The following is a 23,693-nucleotide window of genomic DNA, read 5'->3' as shown; positions in this document are numbered from 1 at the left end:
ATACACATCTGAATTTAGTGAACTAATCTCAGAATTAATGGTCTTAATTGCCCAAGGAAAAGACACAGACTAGCAGATTGGATTAGAAAACAGTATTCATGTCTTTCATCCCCAAATCATGTCTTGCAACCAAAGATAGATCTTAGAGTAAAATGATGGAAAACGATTTTCTAAGCCAATGGAACAAAGAATCAAGCAGGCACGACTAATCTAATATCCGACAAGACAGGCTTCAAACTGAAACTACTTAGAAGAGATAAGGAGGTACTCTTCATTCTTATTAAAGGATCAATACATGAAGAAACTATTACAATTTTAAAAGCATCTCCACCAAACACAAGTGCACCCAGTTTTATAAAATCTAATTGATGTACAGCCACAGATTACACAATGACAGTGGATGACTTCAATGCCCTACTGTAATGGTTAGAAAGAAAATGCCCCCAAAGGCAGTGGTGCTATTAGGAGTAGGTGTGGCCTTGTTGGAGTAAGTGTGTCACTATGGGAGAGTGCTTTGAGGTCTCTTTTGCTCAATCTTCACTCAGTGTGACACTCAGTCTACTTCCTGTTGCCTTCTGATCAAGATGTAGCTAGCACCATGTCTGTCTACATGCTGCCATAACCCAGCTACCATGCTCCCCAGCACGATGATTATAGACTCAACCTCTGAGCTGTAAGTGAGCCACCGCAATTAGTTGTTTTCCTTTATAAGAGTTGCTGTGGTCATGTTGTCGCTTCATGGCAATAGACACCCTCACCTAGACACCTATTCTCAACAATTGATAAATTATCTAGGTAAAAACTAATCAAGGAAACATAGCACTTAAAATATGTCATAAACACAACGGTTTATCTACAGAACATCCCACCCAATTGCTAAAGAACACACAATTTGCTCAGCTGAATATTCTCCAAAACTGATCACATATTAGGGAAGACAGCAAGCTTCAATAAATAACAGGAAAATTGAAATTGCATCCTGTCATGTATTTGACCACCATGTACTAAAGCTGGATGACAGCATCAGTAGAAACTGAAGACAATACTCAAACTCAAGATCAGTAATGGCACACTTTCGGATAATGGGTCACTGAAGAAATTAGAAGGAAATTTTAAAAATCCTGGAATTGGGGTTGGAGAAATGACTCAGCAGTTAAGAGCACTTGTTGCTCTTGCAGAGGCCCTGGGTTCGGTTCCTGGCACCCATATGGTGACTCACAGTCATTAAGTTCCAAGGGTTCTGACACCCTTTTTGACTTCTGTGGACACCAGACACACATATGGTGCATAGACATGCATGCAGTCAAAATGACCATATACATATAATAAGATAAATAAATATTTTAAAATTCCTAGAATGGAATAAAAATGAAAATATGTCAAAACTCTCTGAGAAACCATGGAGACATTAAGAAAGGTCTTTTTTGCGGCACAGAGACAGCTTACAAGTTTATTTGGCTTCATTGGTTCCCTAAGCCAAGACCCCAGCTCTGGCTTGGGCAGTAGAAAGATATCCAGAGAACCCCTGCTTTGATAACCTCCAGAGTAAGGGGTCCAGGAAGCAGTCCTTGGGAGCAGGGGCCACAGTAACCGGACTGGATCAAAAGTGCTGGTGACACCTGAGGTCAGCCCCTCTCCCCTGTACCTCCCCCTCCTCCCTGCACCACTGCTGGGAACAATTCCCTGAGATAGGCGCTGGTCCTCCCAGCCATGGAGGTGCAGTGTCAGGCCGCAGCAGGACAGGTAAGTCAGGGGGCCTACAGCTTGTAGATATGTGGGATACAGCTCCCCCATCCAGGGTGAAGGTTGTCTGTGCAGTGTGGTGTTTCTGATTCCCCCAAAGGGGTTAGGGTCCCTGGGGGAAACCAAGGCAGCCACAGAGCCAGCCTGGCTCCTCTTACAGTCTATGCTACACCTCTTCTCAGGCACCTGGAGCATGGGGGTGTGGCCTGGTCCACTCAAGGCCCTGCTTCCAGTGCCCATGGGGCCTGAGCACCTATGCCTTTGGTCTGTGTCCTACAGTCCTGGGAGCATCCCTGGAAGGGGTTGGCAGGTGGGGAGCCCCAGAAGGGATCTAAGTCTGGGAATAAGGGGTGTAGGATTTTGCCCCTGTAGGTTTTTTGTTTTTGTTTTGTTTTGTTTTGAGCATGCCAAAGCCATGATGGGCCTGGCTTGTGAAGGCCTTGGGAGCAAGACCTGCTGGAGGCAGGCAGGGAACATGATCACTGTCCAGCCTGACCCCGCCCAGGTGAGCCTCTCCTTCATGTCTCTCCTCTGCAGAATGGCATGTAGCAGCTAACTCTGGGGTCAGTTGCCTTTACTTTATTTTCTATGATGAATACTTGTGGGAAACTGTGAAAAAGCCATTGAGCCTAATATTTTTATTGGAGTCTTGTGGCTTCTCTGAATAATTTCTATTTGATTATGCTGCATAGAATTTGTACACTAGTGAATGTTAATAAAGCTAAAATGCATAGTATAAAAAAGAATAGCACACATTTTTGTGAACAACTTATATAGAAGAGTTAAGTTGTTTTTTAAGTGATAGGCCATTTCTTTCAGGAACCTAAAATGTTATAAGAGTTTTTAAACATTCAATATTTTTAAAAATAAGAAACATTTGTTACTAGAGCTAATTATTTCATGTCTTCTCATTGGAATTTTTATTTCCTTATCTCATATGCCTCTAGAATGCCACATGTTCTGTTGGGGATAAAACTGCACAATAAACGTTAAGTTATCTGTTTTAAAAAGAACCAACAAACAAACAAAAAGAAAGTTTATAACACTAAGTAACTACATCAAAACATTTGCAAAATCCAATTAATGAATTAATATAATCATTAAATCCTTGGAAAAAACAAAAACCTAAAGTAATATACTAGGAGAAATAATCAAAATTGATGAAAAGTAAGCAACAATAATAAACAATACAAAGAATTGATAAAAATAAATCTGCTCTCTGCCTTCCACCTGAGAGAGGGAGACCCCATGTGCACCCATTGGAAGAAGGGATGGGAAGACGACAAAATAGGAACACACTCAACAACAGAAAGACCAATATGACACCACCCGAATCTAGGGACTCCACACCAGCAAGAACTGAAAAGTCCAACATAGAGGATGAAGAAGAGATGGACCTTAAAAATTATCTTATGAAGATGATAGAGACCATTAAAGAGGAAACAAGAAAATACCTTAAAGAAATAGAAGAAAAAACAAGCAAAAAATTACATGAAATGGAGGAAAAGACAAACCAAAAAATTCAAGAAATAAACAAATCTCTTAAAGAATCTAAAGAAAGCCAAAAACAAACAAACAAACAAACAAGTAAAGGAAACAATTCAAACATCAGTTCACAGTTTGAAAGCAGAATTAGAAACATGAGGGGATGCTGGAAATAGAAAACCTGGGTAAATGATCAGGAACCACTGATGTAAGCATAACCAATAGAATACAAGAGACGGAAGAGAGAATCTCAGGTGTTGAAGACTCACTAGAGGATATATAGTCATCAACCAAAGAAAATCTCAAGTCCAACAAATCCCTAACCCAAAATATCCAGGAAATAAGGGACACTGTGAAAAAAACAAACCTAAGAATAATAGGTATAGAAGAAGTGAAGAAATACAGCTCAAAGGTACAGAAAACATATTTAACAAAATCATAGAAAAATAACTTCCCCAGCATACAGAAGGATATGCCTAAGAAAGTACAAGAATCTTACAGAACACCATATAGATTGGACCACAAAAAGAAGTCCCCTCACCACATAATAATCAAAACACAAAACTTACAGAATAAAGAAAAATATTAAGAGCAGCAAAAGAAAAAAGTCCAACTAACATATAAAGGCAGACCTATCCGAATTACACCCAACTTTTCAATGGAAACTTTGAAAGCCAGAAGATCCTGGATAGATGTTCTACAAATGCTAAGGGAACAAGGATGCCAGCCCAGTCTACTGTATCCAGCAAAGCTTTCAATCAGTATAGATGGAGAAAACAAGATATTCCATGACAAAACCAGATTTAAGAAATACCTATCCACAAATCCAGCCCTACAGAAATTACTGGAAAGAAAACTCCAACCCAACGAAGATAACAATGCTTAAAAAACCATAGGCATCAGATAATCCCACTTTACCAAACACCAAAAGAAAAAAGGTGGAAAATCCACACATAACAACACCACACCAACAAATCCAAAACAAACAAGAATCAACAATCAATGGTCATTAATATCCCTCAATGTCAAGGGTCTTAACTTGCCTATAAAAAGATACAGGCTAACAGAATGGATACAAAGACAGAATCCATCCTTCTGCTGCATACAAGAAACACATCTCAATGTCAAAGACAGACAGACATTCCCTCAGAGTAAAGGGTTGGGAAAAGACTTTCCAATCAAATGGACCCAAGAAACAAGCTGGTGTAGCAAGCCTAATATCTAACAAATTCAGACTTCAAACTAAAATAAATCAAAAGAGATGAAGAAGGGCATTTCATACTCATCACAGGAAAAGTCCACCAAGATGAAGTCTCAACCCTGAACATCTATGCCCCAAATACAAAGGCACCCACATTCGTAAAAGAAACATTACTAAAGCTCAAATCACATATAAAACCTTATACACTTATAGTAGAAGACTTCAACATTCTACTCTCACCACTAGATAGGACCACCAGACAGAAACCTAACAAAGAAACAAAAGAACTAACAGAAGTTATGACCCAATTGAGTTTAACAGATATCTATAGAACATTCCATCTGAATACAAAAGAATATACCTTCTTCTCAGCACCACATGGAACCTTCTCTAAAATTGACCACAGACTCCACAACATAGTAAACCTACACAGATACAAAAAAATTGGAATAACCCCCTGTATCTTATCAGACCACCATGCTTTAAAGTTAGAATTCAACAACAACACAAATTGCAGAAACCCTACAAACTGATGGAAATTGAGTAATGCGCAATTGCACTATTCCTGGGTCAAGGGAGAAATAAAAAAGAAATTAAGACTTCCTAGAATTTAATGAGAATGAAGACACAACAAACCCAAACTTATGGGACACTTTGAAAACAGTGCTAAAAGGAAAGTTCATAGCACTAAGTGCCCACATGAAGAAACTGGAGAATAGTCACACTGGAGAATTAGCAGCACAACTGAAAGCTCTAGAACAAAAGGAAGCAAACTGGTCCCGGAGGAGTAAATGCCAGGAAATAATCAAACTGGGGGCTCAAATCAATAAAGTAGAAACTAGGAAAACACTACAAAGACTCAATGAAACAAAGAGTTGGTTCTTTGAGAAAGTCAACAAGATAGACAAACCTATATCTAAACTAACCAAAAGGCAGAGAGAGAACATGAAAATTAACAAAATCAGAAATGAAAAGGGGGACATTACAATGGACACTGAGGAAATCCAGAAAATCTTCAGGTCATACTTTGAAAACCTGTACTCCACAAAATTCAAAAATTTAAAGGAAATGGGCAATTTTCTGGATAGATATCACTTACTAAAATTAAATCAAGAAAACATACGCAATTTAAATGACCTATAACCCCCAAGGAAGTAGAAGCAGTCATCAAAAGTCTCCCAACCAAAAAAATGCCCAGGGCCAGATGGTTTCACTAGCAAATTGGAACCATGAGGGTGAGAGGGGAGGGAGATAGGAAAAAGAGAAGGGGAGAAGGGGAGGGGGGAGGAGAACAAGAGGGATCAAGAAGACTGAGTCAGGGGAGGAATAGAGGAGAACAAGAAGAGATACCTTAATAGATGGAGTCAGTATAGGTTTAAAGAGAAATCTGGCACTAGGGAAATGTTCAGAGATCCATGAAGATGATCCCATCTAAGAATCTAGGCAGTAGTGGAGAGGCTGCCTTTGATACCCTTTCCCTATAATGAGATTGATGACTACCTTAATTGCCATCCTAGAGCCTTCATCCAGTAGTTGATGCAAGCAGAAACAGGCTCCCAGGGCTAAGCACTGAGCCATGCTCCTGGAGTACAGTTGTAGAGAGGGAGGAGGGATGAGCAAAGGAGTCAAAACCTTGCTGGAGAAACCCACAGAAACAACTTACCTGACCTAGTGTGAGCACAGAGACCCCAGTTGTAAAGCTGGGGAACCAACATTGGACCAAGCCAAGCTCTCTGAATGTGTGTGCCGGTTATGAGACCTGGGAAGTGCATAGGACCTCTAACAGTGGAACCAATACTTATCCCTAGTGCACAAATGGACTTTGGGAGCCCATTCCCTATGGAGGGATACTATTTCAGCCCAGATGTGACAGACTTTGAGGATCCCCATGGAAAGGCCTCACTATCCTTAAGGAGTGAGCTAGGGGGTCCATGGGGGCATGGGAGGATGGGAGGGACTGATATGTAAAATAAGATTGTTTCCAAATTAAAAAATTGCAAAATAATATATTGAGGTGAAGATCACTGGCTATGAAGAGAACCATGTTCTTTACAGTACCAAATAGAAATACCATTAAAGGCAGTGAAAGAAATGTCACAATGTTCCATGTTATTATACTGGGTACATGTATTTTGGGAGTCATGTGGTGGCTCTTTAATAGATTTTGAGGTGAATAAAGACATTAACTGAGAAAAGAAAACAAAGAACTCAATTTTAAAATGGGGTAGATAACAGAACAGAGAGTTCTCAAATAATAATTATACCCATAGATCAGAGAAGTTTCCTTTTACAGTAGACAGTGGTAACTGCAAAAATTCACAGCTGGTCAAAGTGATGAGAACAAGAGACTGCTGAATACTCAATCCTAAGTAGGGCATAACACACACACACACACACACACACACACACACACACACACATACACATACACACACACATACACATACACACACACATACACATACGCACACACACACACACATACACACACACATACACACACACATACACACATACACACATACACACATACACACACACACATACACACACACACATACACACATACACACATACACACACACATACACACACACACATACACACACACACACATACACACACACATACACACACACATACATACACACACACACACACACACATACACACACACATACACACACACACATACACACACACATACACACACACACACACACATACACACACACACACACACACACATACACACACACACACACACACACACACACACACACACACACACACGCACACACACACACACCAAGGCTCAGGGAACAACGTGGAAGAAGTGAAATTAAGTGGATAACTGTCTTCAGAACATAGCATCACCTTTGCATTCTTAATCTCACAGCAGTTATGTTTATGAGAACAAAAACTATATAAGATTTGGCCTAACAATATCGAGATGTGGGAGGGGCCCTTTAGGCCCCAGCCCTCCTTGAGGACTTTTAGGCAGATAAGATCTTGAGGTACACCCTTCTCTGAGTATCTAGGAGTAGTTGAGGGGGAGGGAGGGCCTTTTCTTAGGTGGAGTATGAGTCTGTAAATAATCTCTCACCCAGCAGCCGGCAAGAAACCCTAGTGAAGTGCAATGGTTGCAGAAAAAAAAAAATCATAAATGTAGGAAGACCAGCTCATAAGAAGACTAGGATCAGTGAGAATGAGGAGAAAACAAGAGAGGGAATTGGGTGACTATGATAAAAGTGCATCATATACGTGCATGAAAATGTCATAATGAGGGGCTGGAGAGATGGCTCACAGGTTAAGAGCACTGACTGCTCTTCCAGAGGTCCTGAGTTCAATTCCCAGAACCACATGGTGGTCACAACCACCTGTTATAAGATCTGGTGCCCTCTGCTGGTGTGCAGATATACATGGAAGCAGAATGTTGCATACATAATAAACAAAGTCTTTTTTAAAATGTCATAATGAAGCCTACTATAATGCATAACTAATGCGTAATCTTGCAATAAAGATATAATGATATAAATGTATATAATGTGTTCCCACCCAGTTCCTCCTTGCCCCAAATGAACACACAAATGCTATATTAGTTATAAATCTGTTGGCTGATGACTAGGGCTTCTTATTGGCTAGCGCTGTCTTAATTATTAACCCATAACTACTAATCTATGTATTTCTGTATGGTCTTATCTTACTAGAGAATGCCTGACTCCCATCCTCTCTTCCCAGGATCACATGGCAACAGCTCCTCTGTCTACACCTCCCAGAATTCTCCTCATCTCCTAGACCTGCCTATCTTGGTGCCCTAATGGCCAACAGTGTTTTATTCATCAACCAATAAGATAAACATATACAGAAGGACAACCCCATCAATTATGACTAGTAAAATATTTACTACAAATAATCTACTTAATTACATATTTATAATCAATAATACAATCATTTAAAATAACTATTAATATAGATTATTACTGATTTATCAAGCTTAATAAAATACTCACTATGAGAATTTTGATTCTTAATTTAATAGCTTTTGCTAATAATATGTATATTGAATGTCTGTGTGGTGTATAATGTGTGTGTGTTATGTACCTTTCCACCACTATAATGAAAGGCCTGACATGGGTCACCTGTGAAGAAAACAGTTTTCTTTTGGCATGCTTGTTGGATCATCAGGTCAAAGACTGAGGAGCCCCATGATTGGGTCTTTGTAAAGGTGGCACACGACAGAAACCAAGAAACCACAGAGGACTGAAATGCATCGGACTCCCTCAAAACCACGGAAGCTACGGTTCTTTCACAGGGGCTCAGTTCTCAAAGTCCACAAAACTTTCTCCCCAGGGACAAAATGTCTACACATGGAATTATAGTGAAAACACAGGCAAACCATACTGATTTTAAAAGATGATTTAGGAGACTTGAATAAACCCATGTGTCTGAAAATAAAAAGTACTGAGGAAAATTTCCAATCTACTGAAATAACAGCAAGCTTCCATGAGACCAACAGCGTTGTGCAATGCATAGGGAGTCTGGCTCATCAACCCTGGGGATTACCAAGTCATGTGTGTAGAGTGTGTAGCCCTTCTGCCTCCGTACACTCACAACCTTAGACAGCTGTTGCTAACGTGACCTTTAGTGTCTCTAAGAAAGACTCCAGAGAAGCATGACATTCTCATGTCTAGCTGGAATTGCTTCTTCTGACACTCAAATCTTACTCCTCTAAAACTTATTATAAATAAAAATAGAGTTAAAGTGTCCATTGGATCCACAGAGATTTATGTGTCACTATAAGAGACTGAACTGACTTGCAAAATAGCATGTGGCTGATCTATGAAACAGTCCAGCAGGCAGAGTCCACAGAGTGAGTGTCCAAAAGTCGCTCAGGAAAGAGGGACAAAAAAGACGAAAAGAAACTCTCATCGCTAACTTACAAATACTCACACTGTGTGCCCAGCTGTGTGCTGTGTGGGGGGAGAACCCTGAGTCTCAGCCTCCTGTGAACAAATGTGTAGTTGATACAGATATAAATAAATAAATAAATAAATAAATAAATAAATAAATAAATAAAACAAAGCAAAAAACCAGAATTTAGAATGTGGTGCCGAGTCCCACAGTGCCAAAGTTAGACTCTGAAGAAAGCAAGGCATTTATCCACCAAGATGAAATGAGTTTTTTTTTCAGGCCCCTCGGTCATTTCTCTTGATTTTTTTCCACCTACCTCATAGTTTCCTTTTTTGTGGTCTGGAGTGAGAAGTGTCATGTTGTCCAATAAACTCCCTGTCCTTGTGCAAGAAAGGAAACTCTGGCTTCATTGTATGTCAGCTGAGTACATTAGCACACTGTGATGATAGCCGGGTCTGACAGGGCTGAGCATTTAAAAGAAGTCACATTTTGAGACTCACCTTCCAAGAGTGCCCATTAAATCAGGCAGAGAGAGAAAGGGAGGAAAGGGAGAAAGAAGAATGCATTCATCGAAATCATCTGTATCTCACCACACAGGTACAGTCCAAAGTCTTCCTCTGCTCGCACAGCTCTCCTGTTAAAGCAGTAAGGAGTTTGTTAAGAACAATGGAAAAGTACTCAGTGAGGTGGAAAGGAAAAGACAGAGAAGAAAGGTCAGGATTAGCAGGATGCTTGCTGAGGAGTCGGGGGGGGGGGGGGTGGCAGTTTGCTGTTATGCTCTGTGATGTTCTGAAAGTCTTTGAGCAAGTCCTTCACTTCTGTGGAATTCACTCTACTGTCTGTAAAATGTATACTGGGGGGAAAGGAAGTGCCCACCGCAAGACTGTTAGGACTTACTTAACTTATGAAGAGCTTGCAAATGAGACGCTGAGAAGATGGCTCTAGGAGAGAGACTAGAAAAGCAAAGGTGAAACGAAGTAAAAGGAGAAGAAAAGAAGGGAAGGAAATACAGAGGGAAGGCCTTAAAGTATAGAAGCTTTTCACATGGGGGAATTAGAAATGAAAAGCTCATATACATAAGTCCTCGTCTTAAAAGCAGCCATGGATGACAGGGGGTTCTTACAGTGTGGTTTCCAGGCTAGCAGCCCCTGAGAGCACACTGCTTCCATACAACTCTCCTGAATTGTTAGCTCCAGGGTTGGAGGGGGTGAGGCCCAGCAATCTCCACACTACAAGGATGCACGGACAAGCCTGGAGATACAGGCAATTATGAACAGGAAGTAGCAAAGATAGAATTGACTCAAATCTCTTTTGTATATTGCTTTGGGAAGATTCACTGTGTGTTGTGTCTTTCTTCCTACAGGGAGAGGATGCTTCAAAAATTTCCAAGTGCTCTCATGGACTGTGGCTGGGGTCTGCATCCTGTTTCTCAGTGCCTGTTTCATCACCAGATGTGTTGGTGGGTTCGGAAAGTCCAATTCACTCTGTTTCACCATGGCTAATGCTAGTAGTAGATTCTTGCTTGTTGCAACAGTTTTCTTTTCTTACAAAGTTTCCTGTATGCTATATTTTATTGCTCTTGATCGATCTTGTTTTTAACAGTTTCATGTATGTGTATAACGTATTCTGATTGCTCATTCTCTCACACCCGCTCATGGCCCTCCCTACACTATCAATACCCACCTAGTCCCTTTCCCAGTTTCCTGACTTTTGGTTCAGTTCTGTGACCCATTGAGTTTAACATGGGCCATCTGTGTGATTACTAGATGGTGTGTCTATTGGGGGATGCTGGGGTCATGGATGGGTACAAAATTGAAGGCAACACTTCCCCCACTCCCTGAATCTATCAATCGCAAAGAGCCCTCCAGAGGACAGGGCTTCCTGAGGCTCTCCTCCACTGTGCCTGAGAGAGAATGGGCACATCCAGTGTAACCACCTGCAGCCACTGATGGTTGATGGTTGTCATAGCTGTGTGGGTCTAGATGACATTTCACAGCTCTTCCCCTTATCTTCTGGATCTGACATCCTTTCCCTCTTCTCTGGGCCATTAAGTGGGGGACAAATGTCTTGTTTAGAGCTGAGCACACTCATCTATCACTTACTCTAAGCATCTTGTGTGGTAGGCATTTCTGCGTTCTCCGCCATTCACCGGAAGGAGAGGCTCCTCTGATGAAGACTGAATAGTGTTTATCTATCTATGGGTATAAACACAGATGTAGAGATGGTAACTTGACATTGGATTAATTTAGCTGAATAGCAATATTCATAGGCTCAGTTTGGGCCTACGAGGTTCCCTGCAATGGGTTTTAACCAGATTTATAGTGCCATTTTATTTAATTTTCCTTCCCATTCATCATCAAGCTCTAGGCTATTTCCTAAGCCAGAAGACTGGCTCTGAAATCATGGCTGAATTTCCGTCATTTCTACACACTTTTGTGATGTGTTTTTTTTTTTTTCTCCATCCCATTGGTGCTCTTGAATTCTCCATTTCAGACCTCTGTCGTTAGGCTAACCTACTCTATGAAATGTTAACCTGCAGCTTAGATGACTGGTTAGGACCAAAGGCACAGGAATTTGCTTTGTGGATAGATGGTTTAAATGGTTAGGTTCTGCACAGGAGGGACTGCAAACATACTTTTGACCTCAAATAGTTTATATTTTTAAAGTCAGGAAAGCCACGAAATGTGAATTACTCTTTCTTTGGGAAGTGGATCCCAGCATGGAGGGGAAAATAGGCAGCAAAGACACTTCCTGATCACTGTTGGCCATTTCATTATGAGCAGAAAACTGAGGGCAAGGATTTCATTACTAACAAGGATATGAAGCATTGACTGTGACCCTTTCCTTTACAGTAACGTATCGCAGCTGTCAAATTTATGAGCAGAAAAAGTTACTGTCACATGAAAGTGTCAAGGAGCTCTCCTGCTACAGTGTCGCCTCAGGTACAAGCGTCTGCAAAACTGAACATTAAAGTACATATGACAACCTTTTTTAGCTTCTTGATCGTCTTTGGAATAAGGAAGCTATAGTGGGATTATTTCTGTTTTTCCAAATGACATGATAAATCCTGTCTATGGAGAGAGTGGGTAAAGGCTGTTGAGAGCAGAGGGACAAAGCTCTGGAAATGCAGGTGTCCTTGGGTCAGGGATCTCAGGGACAAACTCTGAGGATAAATTTCAAGTATATATCTAAATGGGAAATCTGAAAAGGAAAGAATTTATTGCCAAGAATGAAAGTTTTTCTTCATTTGCCTGCATCCAAAATGAAGTGGAGGAGAAAAACATGGACAGAGAATTTTAATATACCTAAGGAAAAATTATCAAATATTCTCATATATCAGCGTAGTTCAAGACATGGCAAAATGCTACTGGACTCAGGCAAAGTAAGTTATTTCTCTGAGCCATATTTTCTTATCATTAAATTAAGAGAGATTTAGCTCAAGAAACTTCAATGACCGAAATTCTATAGCTCTAAAACGTTTAGCCAGGTTCAGAGAACTGGTGAGATGCTGAGGGTGTTTGCCCCGGAGTCACCCAGAGAAGACTCAAGACTGACTGTGCTGGCCTAAGCACAGAACTGGAATTCTGTTTTGACTCCAAGACCCAGGTAAACTGCACACATTGCTGGGTTTACTGGTCCTGACACCTAGAAAATAAAGATTATTCTCCAAAGACAAAGTTGATGCTAGTGTTTATTGACACTGGAATTCCCTAACTGTCTTAAAGAGCAAGGTGAGGGCTACAAAGGAGATTGGACTCTACCACATCACAAGCAAAATTCCCTGGCACTTCCTGAAGCCTCTCTCCTCCTAGGTTCAGTCAAGAACTGCTGTCCTTTGAACTGGAAACATTTTCAGTCAAGCTGTTACTTTTTCTCCACGACCACCCTGACCTGGCCATCAAGTTTAAAGAATTGCTCAGAAATGGGAGCTCACCTGGTGGTTATCAACACACCGGAAGAGCAGGTAATTGGGCAAACGGGCTCCTCTGTATCTGTGGGATGCCTTTGCTGATCTTTTCTCCCCAACTTGTGTACAAGGTTTGAGCCACAGCTATTTGCCAAAGGAGTGGTCTGACAAGTGTCCAGTTGCCACTGTTCCACCACGTGATATACTTCCGGGCTCAGCATTAGCAGAACCTTTACAAGGCTGATTTGCATGAAGAGATCCGATATTAACCAGAATAGGGGGGAGTTGGAGCTAACTTTAGGATATTTTGTTGATGAATACTTTGTATGAGTGAGGGCAAACAACTATTACCCATTGTCTCCAGGCCCCGATTAATTCCTCATGATAACTAGATACATCGGATATGACTGCCATCAGCTATAGACCAATTTTAATGAATTACACAGAATCTCCTTTTGGAGATTAGGAGGTTTTATCTGTTGAGTTATCTGTAGTTTCTCACAATAAAAAATTAGCAGATGGCTGGGCATTGGTGGCACACGCCTTTAATCCCAGCACTCGGGAGGCAGAGGCAGGCGGATCTCTGTGAGTTCGAGGCCAGCCTGGTCTACAGAGTGAGTGTCAGGATAGGCTCCAAAGCTACACAGAGAAACCCTGTCTCGAAAAACCAAAAAAGAAAAAAAAATAGCAGATGGTCTTCAGTAATCTTACAGTTTGAAGAAGGCTTATCTGGTGTCTAGTCTCAATTCTGTATCACCTGTCCTAAAAACTACTTTCAGCATCTCTTCAGAACCAAAATAATCGATCAAGTCTTTTACCATTGTTGTTGGTATTGTCATTGTTATGTTTCTTCCTTAGGAATTCCTTTCTCAAACAAAGCCCAAGAAGAAAGAGTTTTATATTGGCCTGACTGACCAGGTGGCTGAGGGTCAATGGCAATGGGTGGATGACACACCTTTCACAGAGTCCCTGAGGTAGGTACATCTTGTGGGGAAATTGTCACATCAGGTAGTCCTAAAGTGAGGCCATGTTCCTGGAATTCTCAGACTGGCTTTCATAAAAATGACGTAAGTGCAGGTCCATCGCTGGTCATACCAGATGCAGGAAGAAGGGAATGAGAGTACAGGCTCCTAACCCCCCATTCCCTAGGGATGCCAAAAGAGTGAAAGAGAAATACTCAATGAAAGCGAGGAGGACATTAGAACTGAAGATCATTGACTACAGTGTAGATTTTGAAAAGAGTGAAATTGAATCTTATGCCCTAAAATAGAAATAAGTGAGACACTATACCTTAGACACAACAGACTATTCTTGATGATCCTATGGCCTTTCCCTTAATAATAATGGCCGTGTGTCATTACAGCATAACATTTTAGAGTCTACAGTTGGTTTTTATTGTTTCTCTTTATTGAAATTATGCATTTCTGAGACATGTCAATGGTACTGATCTTTATCCAGCATTTGAGGAAACTAAATGTCAAAGGGACTGGGTGACTAACTCAGCTGACAAGCAGCAGTTATGAATCCAGGGCTTGGCTGCCCTGTGAAGATTTGCTTCCCTGCACAGTGAAGGATGCCCTAGGAGAAGAAAGAGAGTGAGAGAAGCATGAGGTAGGCAGGCAGAGGCAGCACATCTACCAGGGACCGTCCATATCATCTCTTTCTGGGTCCAAATCTGTGGAGTTGCATGACAGTTTAGAAATCCAGGAAGATCCCACAAGCTGATGATATAGTCAAGTGAGTTTTTCTTCATTGATAAAATGGAGGTTATAACTTCACCTCACAAAATGATAGTTAAATAACAAACATGTAAGTTGTTTAATGTGTTGTCTCCTTTCCCCGACATCTGAAATCTCCTATGTTTCCCCCTCACAGCTTCTGGGATGCCGGGGAGCCCAACAATATCGTTAACGTGGAAGACTGTGTCACCATAAGGGACTCTGGAAACCCCAGGAAGAATTGGAATGACATACCCTGTTTTTACAGTATGCCTTGGATTTGTGAAATGCCAGAAATAAGTCCTTTGGACTAAATGCAAGTGAACACAGGAGACATGGTTTAAATGCATGAGGAGGGACAAGAGGGTAACAAACACCCTGAGTCCAACATGAGAAAACATCCGTTATGGATCATGAGCACGCGCCGCATACACACGTGTTACTCTAATGTAAGTAAAAGTGAGTTGTTCCCATTGTTAAAGTGTCTGGTACTGACCGACGTTCTCATCATAGCCTGCAAGCCCTGTTTTCAGAACGTGCGGGGTAACCCACTGTTAAATGCAGCGAGAGGAAAGGGACTTTCTTGCTTATGAGAACTGACACGAAAGCACAGGGACAGATCGACTGCACCGTCCAGTGAAGACGAGGTCTGCAGGACGAGACTTGGGGTGGCCACCGCATGGTCCTCTTCTTTGTACATCCTGGAATCTAGCTTATCTCCTCACAGTGTCAATGCACAGTTCGCATGCACGCTCTCCAACAGCGAGGAAGAGGCATCTCTGGGTCTTGAAAGTCACTGCTGACGAGGAGAATGGCACGGCCACTGTGTCCACTCAGTGCTGCTTGTATGCACTTGGGTGTAAGACCTTCTACGGAGCCTGGGTAGCCTCTCAGAAACCATATCCCACACTCCACCTCTTCCTGCAGCCAACCCTTGCCAACAGCTCCTCCTCTGGGGATTGGACTTCATGAGCTCCATGCCATACGTGCTGGGATTTGGGATGTTTCATATTGCCTTTTTTGTGTTGAGATACGTCCCCTATGTCCCTAGAATCTCAGGAGCTTTATCATGAAGAAATTCTGGATTTAGTCAAAGTGATGATGCTATGGGATATTTTGATCACAATCTGACACTCCTGAGACTGACAATAATGTTTCTCTTGAATAAGAGGGCAGAGCTAGCTCCTAGCTTACCAGAATTAGCCATAGAGGTTTTGGAGGACCCAGGACATATAGAGAGACACAGAAGTAGTAGGAAGGGCCTGAGAGAGATGCTCAGCCCTTTAGAATAGAGGAAGGGGAGAGAGAGGAAGTCACTGGTCACATCTCCACTGCTTCTCTGATCAATCAGGTTTTTACCCCAATATCTGATTTCTGAGTTTTTATTGGTAAAAGAATAACCAGAGAAACACTTCTGTATGAAGCTGACATGATCATGGTAGATGGCCTTTTGGATGCTGCCCTAATCTGCTTTTCTATTGCTGTGATGAAACACTGACCCAAAACATCTTGGGCTGGGAAATCTTTATCTTAAATTAAATTATCTATTCAGAAGATTGGAGGCGGGGAAGTTGTCCAATAGAACCTTTCAAAATAAAGTGTTTTGTGGGTGAGCTTACACAAAGACTTAATTTTAACCACAAAAAAATAGAGCAATAAACCATTCATATTCTCAAGACATACTCCCCCAATAAGCCACCGTTACAATTTAAATACACCATTTATAGCCCCAATATTTTTACAGGGTTGCTATTTTACTATATTTTAGTTAAAAAATGCATGTTCATTATGAAAATTTTCTATGAACTGCAAAGATGTACAGATGAAAAAGTCTTCCAGTTAGAAAGACCAGAGCTAACATGGGGTTAGCTCGTTAAACTATAATAAAGCCTCGTGCAGTTTGCATCAAGCTTTCGACTCTGCCTGGTGATTGGGGTGACTGAGGTCCTGGGCTGAGATCCTGGAGGCCTGAGTTTCCCGGGATCTTACATTATAAGTAGAATGGATAAAGCTGAAGGTAGAATGTCAGGACTTGAAGGTAAGCTAGAGGAGATAGAACACTCAAGCCAAGAATAGGGAAAAAATTAAACACACAAAAGAAACATACAGTAATTAGGAGACACCCTGAAATGACCAAATTTTCAAATTAGAGGCACAGATGAAGAAGAATAATCCCAGTTCAATGGCATAGACCAGATCTTCAGCAAGATCATAGAACAAAACTTCCCTGAGTAGATAAATACACAGCCCTACAGATCCAAGAAGCATACAGACCTCTGATTAGATAGGACCAGAAAAGAGCCTGTACATGGCTTATTATTACTAAACACCAAACATACAGAGCAAGGAGAGGGTACTGAAAGCAACAAAAGAAAACCACAATCACATATATAGGAAAAGCCACCAGAATGACAGCCAATTTCTCAATGGAAAATTTAAAGGTTAGAAGAGCCTGGAGCAATGCACCTCAAGTACTAGGATGGTCTGCTATTCTCAGAAGTAGATGCCTAGTCCAGTCATCATCAGAGACTCTTCTACTGGCAGCCAATGGGAGCTGATACAGAGACCCACAATCAGACTCTAGCAGGAGAGAGCATCCAGGTTGGAGGTCTCCATCAGGTCCCTCCCCTAGTTTAGTAGCCCCACAGTGAGATGCCAATCTGTAGTAACCCAGCTAAGTGGGGCTTCAGTTGGATTCAGCCCACTTGCCTGGTTTGTACCTGAGAGGAGTAGAGTGTGGAATGAGAAATGCCAAGTAAAGATGCTAAAGAAAAGACAGAGACACAGGATAGAATCAGGAGGTCAATCTAGGGAATACTGAATGTGCAAAGTTCAGTTTATCCCAAACCAAAAAGGGGGAAATGGCAAAAGACTTCTTTATCATGATACAAGGAAGAAACAGACTTTCTTCCTTAACTGTCCAAACATTTGGTAACCACACCTTAGACTAAATCTTTTGTTATTTAGATAAGACATCCATGTCCATGCTTAAGACCAAACATCCTACAGTAGCCAAGCCTTAGACCTTTAGGTCTTATGACTTTAAGCTTGGAAGAATGAGGATAGTTTTGAACTCTCTGATCTTAAGCCAAGATGAAGTGAAGCCACTTTTATGGGCCCCAACACTCTCAGAGGACACCAGGAAAGCACACCAACTAATCAGGGCTCATGGGAGCTCACAAGACTGAGGTAGCAATCATGGAGCCTGCATGGGTCCTCTGCTTGTTTGCTACTGAGGCAGGCTTGTTGTTTTGGGGGGACTCCTAGCAGCAATAATGAGGGTGTGTCTGACTCTCTGGCCTGCTTTGGGAACCCTTTCGCTAGTTTATTATAAGGCCCGGCAGAGTAGGGAGACTAAGAGAGAAGAGGAACAGGGGTAATGGCTGACCGCCATGGCCGGTCACCATAGAGAGGCAGAGAGAGTGTGTAGGTGGGAGAAGAGAGAGTGTAGCAGAAGCAGAGAGAGAGAGTAAAGAGAGAGAGCAGCAGGGAAGTTAGGACTTTTAAAGCAAAGACTGGTATGTGCACTGAGGTTCCATGAATGCCTGGAGTCCTCAGCAGGCTGTAATGCGTGGCGGGTGATGTGGTGATGACATAGCACATTTTCCTGTGCGTGCCCTGCTGTTGTCAGGGGGCGGGGTCTGTCTCTTAAAGAGATATTGCCGATCAGTATTAAAGCCTGAACCTTTCAGGGAGTAACTAGTAGGAGTGGAGGGAAAAGATGCTGTGGACCAGATACATTGTATGAGAGAAGAATAAATAAAAATTAAAAAGAAAAAAGAGCCATAGACACCAACTTAGACTATTGTACCCAGAAAAACTGTCTGCCATAGATAAAGGAGATAGAAAACCCTTCTGTGGTATAAACAGCAGAAATAATTTATATCTACCAAATTAACTCTACAGAAAGTACTGGCAATGATTCTTTGGCCTTAAGAGAGGAAGCAGCAAAGCTAAGACACAAAAGAAAGAAAACAAATGCAGGTGAATGGATGGAACTCGAAAGTGTTATGTTGAACAAGGTCACCAAGACCCAGAGAGACAAAGGCCACGTGCTTTCTCTCTGATTTGTAGATCTTAGCTCTGAATCTGTAGCCATGAGTGTATAACCTGGAGTCACCACAGGACCAGGAAAGGAAAAGGAAAAATGGGGGGCTGAGGAAGGAGTTTAGAGAGAGAGATAGTAGAATCCAAGTGCTACAAAGTGAGAAGTGGGGAGAGAGGGAGAGACATACAGACAGACAGACAGAGAGACAGAGAGAGTGAGAGAGAGAGAGAGAGAGAGTGTGTGTGTGTGTGTGTGTGTGTGTGTGTGTGTGTGTGTGTGAATTAACTGGCAAGGCAGGAGGGAGGTCAAGGAAGAAGGGAAGAGGGATAAATGCACTAAGAGTATTTGAAAAAGCCATAGGGAAAATACTTCATGTTTGCTTAAAAATATATAATATATAATGCATATATATCTAATGTAATACATTAGATATATATGTACACACATGGGCATATATATAATTTGAACAAAATTATGCCACTTGGTATAGACTATCTAACAAAAAACCCAATGACAACCATGGAAAACTTTGCTTTGAGCTATTTGTCAAGATAATTGAAGAGAAATAATACATGGATATTGCCATTGCCTTTGGTTTCCTCCCAGACATCAAAGGTTAAGATCCCATTCCTGAAGCCACCATACACTTCAGGCATAGGACTTGGAAGAATCCACTTAGAACTGACCTAGAAGCCTTGTTCTGAGTACTGGCTCTCATGTATTCAAAGATGCTATTCAAGCTGCTGAGACAAGAAAGCGATCAATAGTCCTGCCATGTGATGCCTACAAAATATGACTACCCACATGGCAAAAAGGTGGAGTAGTGAGTGCACTTATGTTTCATTGCTCAAGCCATGAGAAGGAAGGAAGGAAGGAAGGAAGGAAGGAAGGAAGGAAGGAAGGAAGGAAGGGAGGGAGGGAGGGAGGGAGGGAGGAATGGAGGAAAGAAGAAAGGAAGGAAGGAAGGAAGGAAGGAAGGAAGGAAAGAAAGAAAAAAGGAAGGAAGTCGCTCCTGACACTGTAAATCTAGTGAACTACCTACAGCTAGGTAGGTCATTGAACCTAGAGGAGAACATACCACTGCCACTGTCCTAAACTTGTCTTTCTAGCTGCATTCTAAATGCCTATCCTAATACCCATAGATAAGACAGTTGTCTCTCACCCCCTCCTCAAGGAAGCTTCTTTTTGTAACTGAGGGAGGCCACTGCAGAAATCAACAACCAGTGAAAATGCAGAGAGCAACTGACTTCAGGGTGAACACACTCCAGGGGATAGATCCACAGCACAGTCCCTACACGTAATGTTTAGGGAACACAGAAGAGGGGATGGGAAGGTTGCAAGAGCCAGACGACCAGGGCACCCACTATAGGACAGTATCTTCTGTATGGAGTGAAATATCAAAAGTACCGTCACCTACACAAGACCTGACAGTTCATGCTGTCTGAGTTACTTTTAATAAGATTTTAATTAGGGGCTCATGGTTCCAGAAGGTTAAAATACATAACCATCATGGCATGGAACCTGGCAGTGTGAGGGCGAATACGGCCCTGGAGCAATGACTGAGAACTTGCATCTGACCCACAAGCAAGAGGAGATAGAAGAGAGAGCTAACAGGGAATGACATGGGCTTTTGAAACCTCAAAGTCCCTTCTAGTCACACCCCTTCTCCAGCAAGGCCACACCTCCCAATCCTTCCCAAACAATTCCACCAACTGCAGGCCTGATATTCAAATATATGAGCCTATGGGGGCCATTTTCATTCAAAATACCACATATGCCAATATAAATGGGGGGACTCACAGGGCCATACTCCTAGATCCGTGCTTCTCAGCATGTGGGTTGCAACCCCTTTAGGGGTCAACCAACCCTTTCACAGGAGTCGGATATCAGCTATCCTGCATATCTGATATTTATACTATGATTCGTAACAGTATCAAAATTACAATTATGAAGTATCAACGAAAATTTTATGTTGGGGGGGTCACATGCATTAAAGGGCCACAGCATTAGGAAGGTTGCCCTAGAGCTACAGGCAATTAATGGCTACTAAGAGAGGGAAAATCAGTTCTTCATGCATTAGCCCTCTGATAATTTATCCAGGCTCAAGCAGTCAGCCCTGAACAGATACAAATAACACTAAATGTGCTTATATACGTATAAGCAATAATAAGTAGAGAATAGGTCATGAATTTGTGAGGGTGGGGACGTGGGAATGGTTGCAGGAAGAGGATGGATGAAGTAATTAACAGCACTCATGTATGGAATTCTGCAGGTGGCCGTGTCAGAGGAGCACCAGGTGGCGATTGAAGTTCCAAGGTGTCAGCTCACCAGGAGGCAAATTCCTGATGGGTAAATCTCAGATAGGCAAGGCTCAGAGACCACAGACCCCAGAACATCTTTTGCTTCTGCTGTGCCTTTGCGTGTTTGTCCCTGCCATCTTTCTCTGGTGTCTTCAGGGTGTGGGGATATCCCCACTGCCTGAAATATAGTGTGTTTATCTCATGGAAATATCCCATTCTGCTGGGCATTTTACCTGTGGATAATTATGAAGATGATTTTTTTCCTAATCTGTAGTCTAATTGATAATAATAATGTTAGTTTAAATAAAGTTTTGAAGATTAAAAATATATACAAGGGATTGCCACACAGCTAGGGCCTATGAGTTTCACCTAAGGAGCTGCATAGATCACAGTTGAGGTTAATGATTAAGGAAAACAATTGAGTCCCAGGAGCCAGGCTGGCTCAAATCCTTTTAATCTTAATGTAGGGACATGTGTTCATGGGTTTTGGGGGTGCATCATAGCTGAAACAAAGCCTTAGAATGATCTCAGGTTAGGCCAAGATATTTTGATGATAGCTTTGAGGTTAGGAATCAAAAGGCAAAGCCGCCCAATTATTACTGGCTGAGATACTTTCCTTGTGAGGATTGGTTGGTGATCAAAGATAATGATTAATTCCTTATATCCATATCTGCCCTCAGTCTCCAGATATAAAAAAAACTACTGATGAGTGGGTATGCACCCTAAAGATTTAAAGTAGAGCTGACTGTTTTTCATGTATAAAAGTTTAGGTTTGTGATTCCCTTAAGATTATTTATAAGATTACCTTTCAAGATAAATAATAAAATGATTGGTTTTTTTCTTTGTAACCACAAAATGCAGCCTGCCGGTAAAAGAACTGGCTGAGAAAAATACCTTGCTTACACTCTGCTAATCTATAACGAGTTGCTTGGGTGTGAATGTATGTGTGGTCTTGGGAATAACTTGCTTTTCACCTGTAATATGTAAAATGTTAAATCATGTAAGGGAAATGAAAAACATGTTGTTGTTGTTGTTTTTTACTTGTAGTTATTGTAATCATTCACTTTAAAATAGAATGTAACCACATTGTAAATTCTATGCTGCCTAAAAGATTTTATTGGGATATATAAACTATAGAGGAAAAATAGAGAGAGAGACTACAGAAGAATAAAGATAGAGTTAAAAGGTAAACATTGAGAATGAGGGAAGGAAATCACCAGGAAAATAAAGACTAGAGATTACAGAAAGAGCAGAAGAAAAGACTGTCAAGAGAGTGTGAGTGTCTTTTCTCTGAATCCCCTCAGATAAAAAAAGTCATAGTATGCCGACTCCACGGATTTCCCTTTGAGCCCATGCTGCTGGAGGCTGGATCCCCAGACAGTGAAACAATTCCTTTTTAAAAATATTTAAAATATAGGAAAAAATCTTTAAAAAGAATAACCTGGTGATTGTAATTAGTCTAAAGAGACACGGAAGTATGGGACCTCTTCAAGGAAGAGAGACTCACTTTATTTTTTTTGTCTTTTCTTTTTTATTGTTTGACAGTTTCACACACCTCTAACTCCCCTTCTCACTCCTCTTCCTCTCTGGCTGGAACCCTTCCCAATTACTCCTTCTCCCTACACTCACACCTTCCTCTTGTGTGTGAGGCACAGGGTTGGGTGAGTTTCTTGTCCAAATGTGGGTGGGAGGTTATCCATAGGAGCAGGGGCAGTTAGCAGCTGAAATGGCCACATTGTCCAACTGCCTCCTACATACTCATGTTTACACCACAGATTACTGTTACTTTGAGTTTTCGTTAGTGCATTACTGTTCGAATTTTAAAGCACATGTGTTGATTTCCTATATATGAAATGTAGGAATGAACCTAACCAGAGGCGGCTGCCTTCATCCAGGTAGGAGGGCTTGGGAGCCTGGGGAATAGTGTAGGCTCTGGGGATTGACCGTTTTTAGCAGCAGGAAACAGGTGGTAGAAAGAGGTGTGGAAATGGTGAAGGAGATCACAGAGGGGTCAGGCTTTATTGACAACTGGATTTCTACATAGACAGGCTTATGGTTTGTACATTAAAATGGATAAAATTAACTATACAAAGCTCCTAATACATAAAATTATTTCAACTCACCTTGTGCTTTAGTTTATATGATTTAATTAATGTGCCCAACGTGTGTAAAGTTGCATAGTACCACTTCATTCAAAAGTACCAACATTACGTGGACACACACAAAACGCATACACTCCACTGACACACTTAATCAAGCGTCAATATTCTATGTTTAATCTAGAAAACCATTAACAAACTTGCAAAGCCACTGCTGCCTTTAAAAAATGGTGGAGGAAACGACAGGTTAAAAAGTTGTTGGTTGAAAATTCTCAGCT

At 41.4% G+C, this 23,693-nt stretch overlaps 2 protein-coding genes across 2 annotated transcripts in view; one reads left to right on the top strand and one right to left on the bottom strand.

The window, feature by feature from the left end:
* Positions 1–9,701, bottom strand: part of LOC100750604 (vomeronasal type-2 receptor 26-like) — a 38,876-nt gene extending 29,175 nt beyond the window's left edge. The window contains 1 exon segment of the mRNA XM_035449018.1: positions 9,660–9,701. Coding sequence (XP_035304909.1) covers positions 9,660–9,701 — 42 coding nt within the window.
* Positions 9,702–9,903: 202 nt separating this feature from the next.
* Positions 9,904–15,282, top strand: Clec4e (C-type lectin domain family 4 member E). The gene is made up of 6 exons (XM_027428783.2): positions 9,904–9,940; positions 10,707–10,802; positions 12,196–12,285; positions 13,156–13,307; positions 14,109–14,224; positions 15,126–15,282. The coding sequence occupies exons 1-6, from the start codon at positions 9,904–9,906 to the stop codon at positions 15,280–15,282; spliced, it is 648 nt and encodes a 215-aa protein (XP_027284584.1).
* Positions 15,283–23,693: the final 8,411 nt, after the last annotated feature.

Source organism: Cricetulus griseus, chromosome 8, assembly GCF_003668045.3.
Source record: "Cricetulus griseus strain 17A/GY chromosome 8, alternate assembly CriGri-PICRH-1.0, whole genome shotgun sequence".
Taxonomy (NCBI): Eukaryota; Metazoa; Chordata; class Mammalia; order Rodentia; family Cricetidae; genus Cricetulus; species Cricetulus griseus.
The sequence above is the reverse complement of the archived record's forward strand: the minus strand, read 5'-3'. Positions and strand labels throughout refer to the sequence as shown.

Bases quoted from the DNA above. Each gene is read 5' to 3' on its own strand.
- Clec4e (XM_027428783.2), top strand. From the start codon at position 9,904: ATGCATTCATCGAAATCATCTGTATCTCACCACACAG. The intron at 9,941-10,706 runs GTACAGTCCAAA...TTCTTCCTACAG, and splicing joins ATCTGTATCTCACCACACAG to GGAGAGGATGCTTCAAAAAT. The intron at 14,225-15,125 runs GTAGGTACATCT...TCCCCCTCACAG, and splicing joins CCTTTCACAGAGTCCCTGAG to CTTCTGGGATGCCGGGGAGC.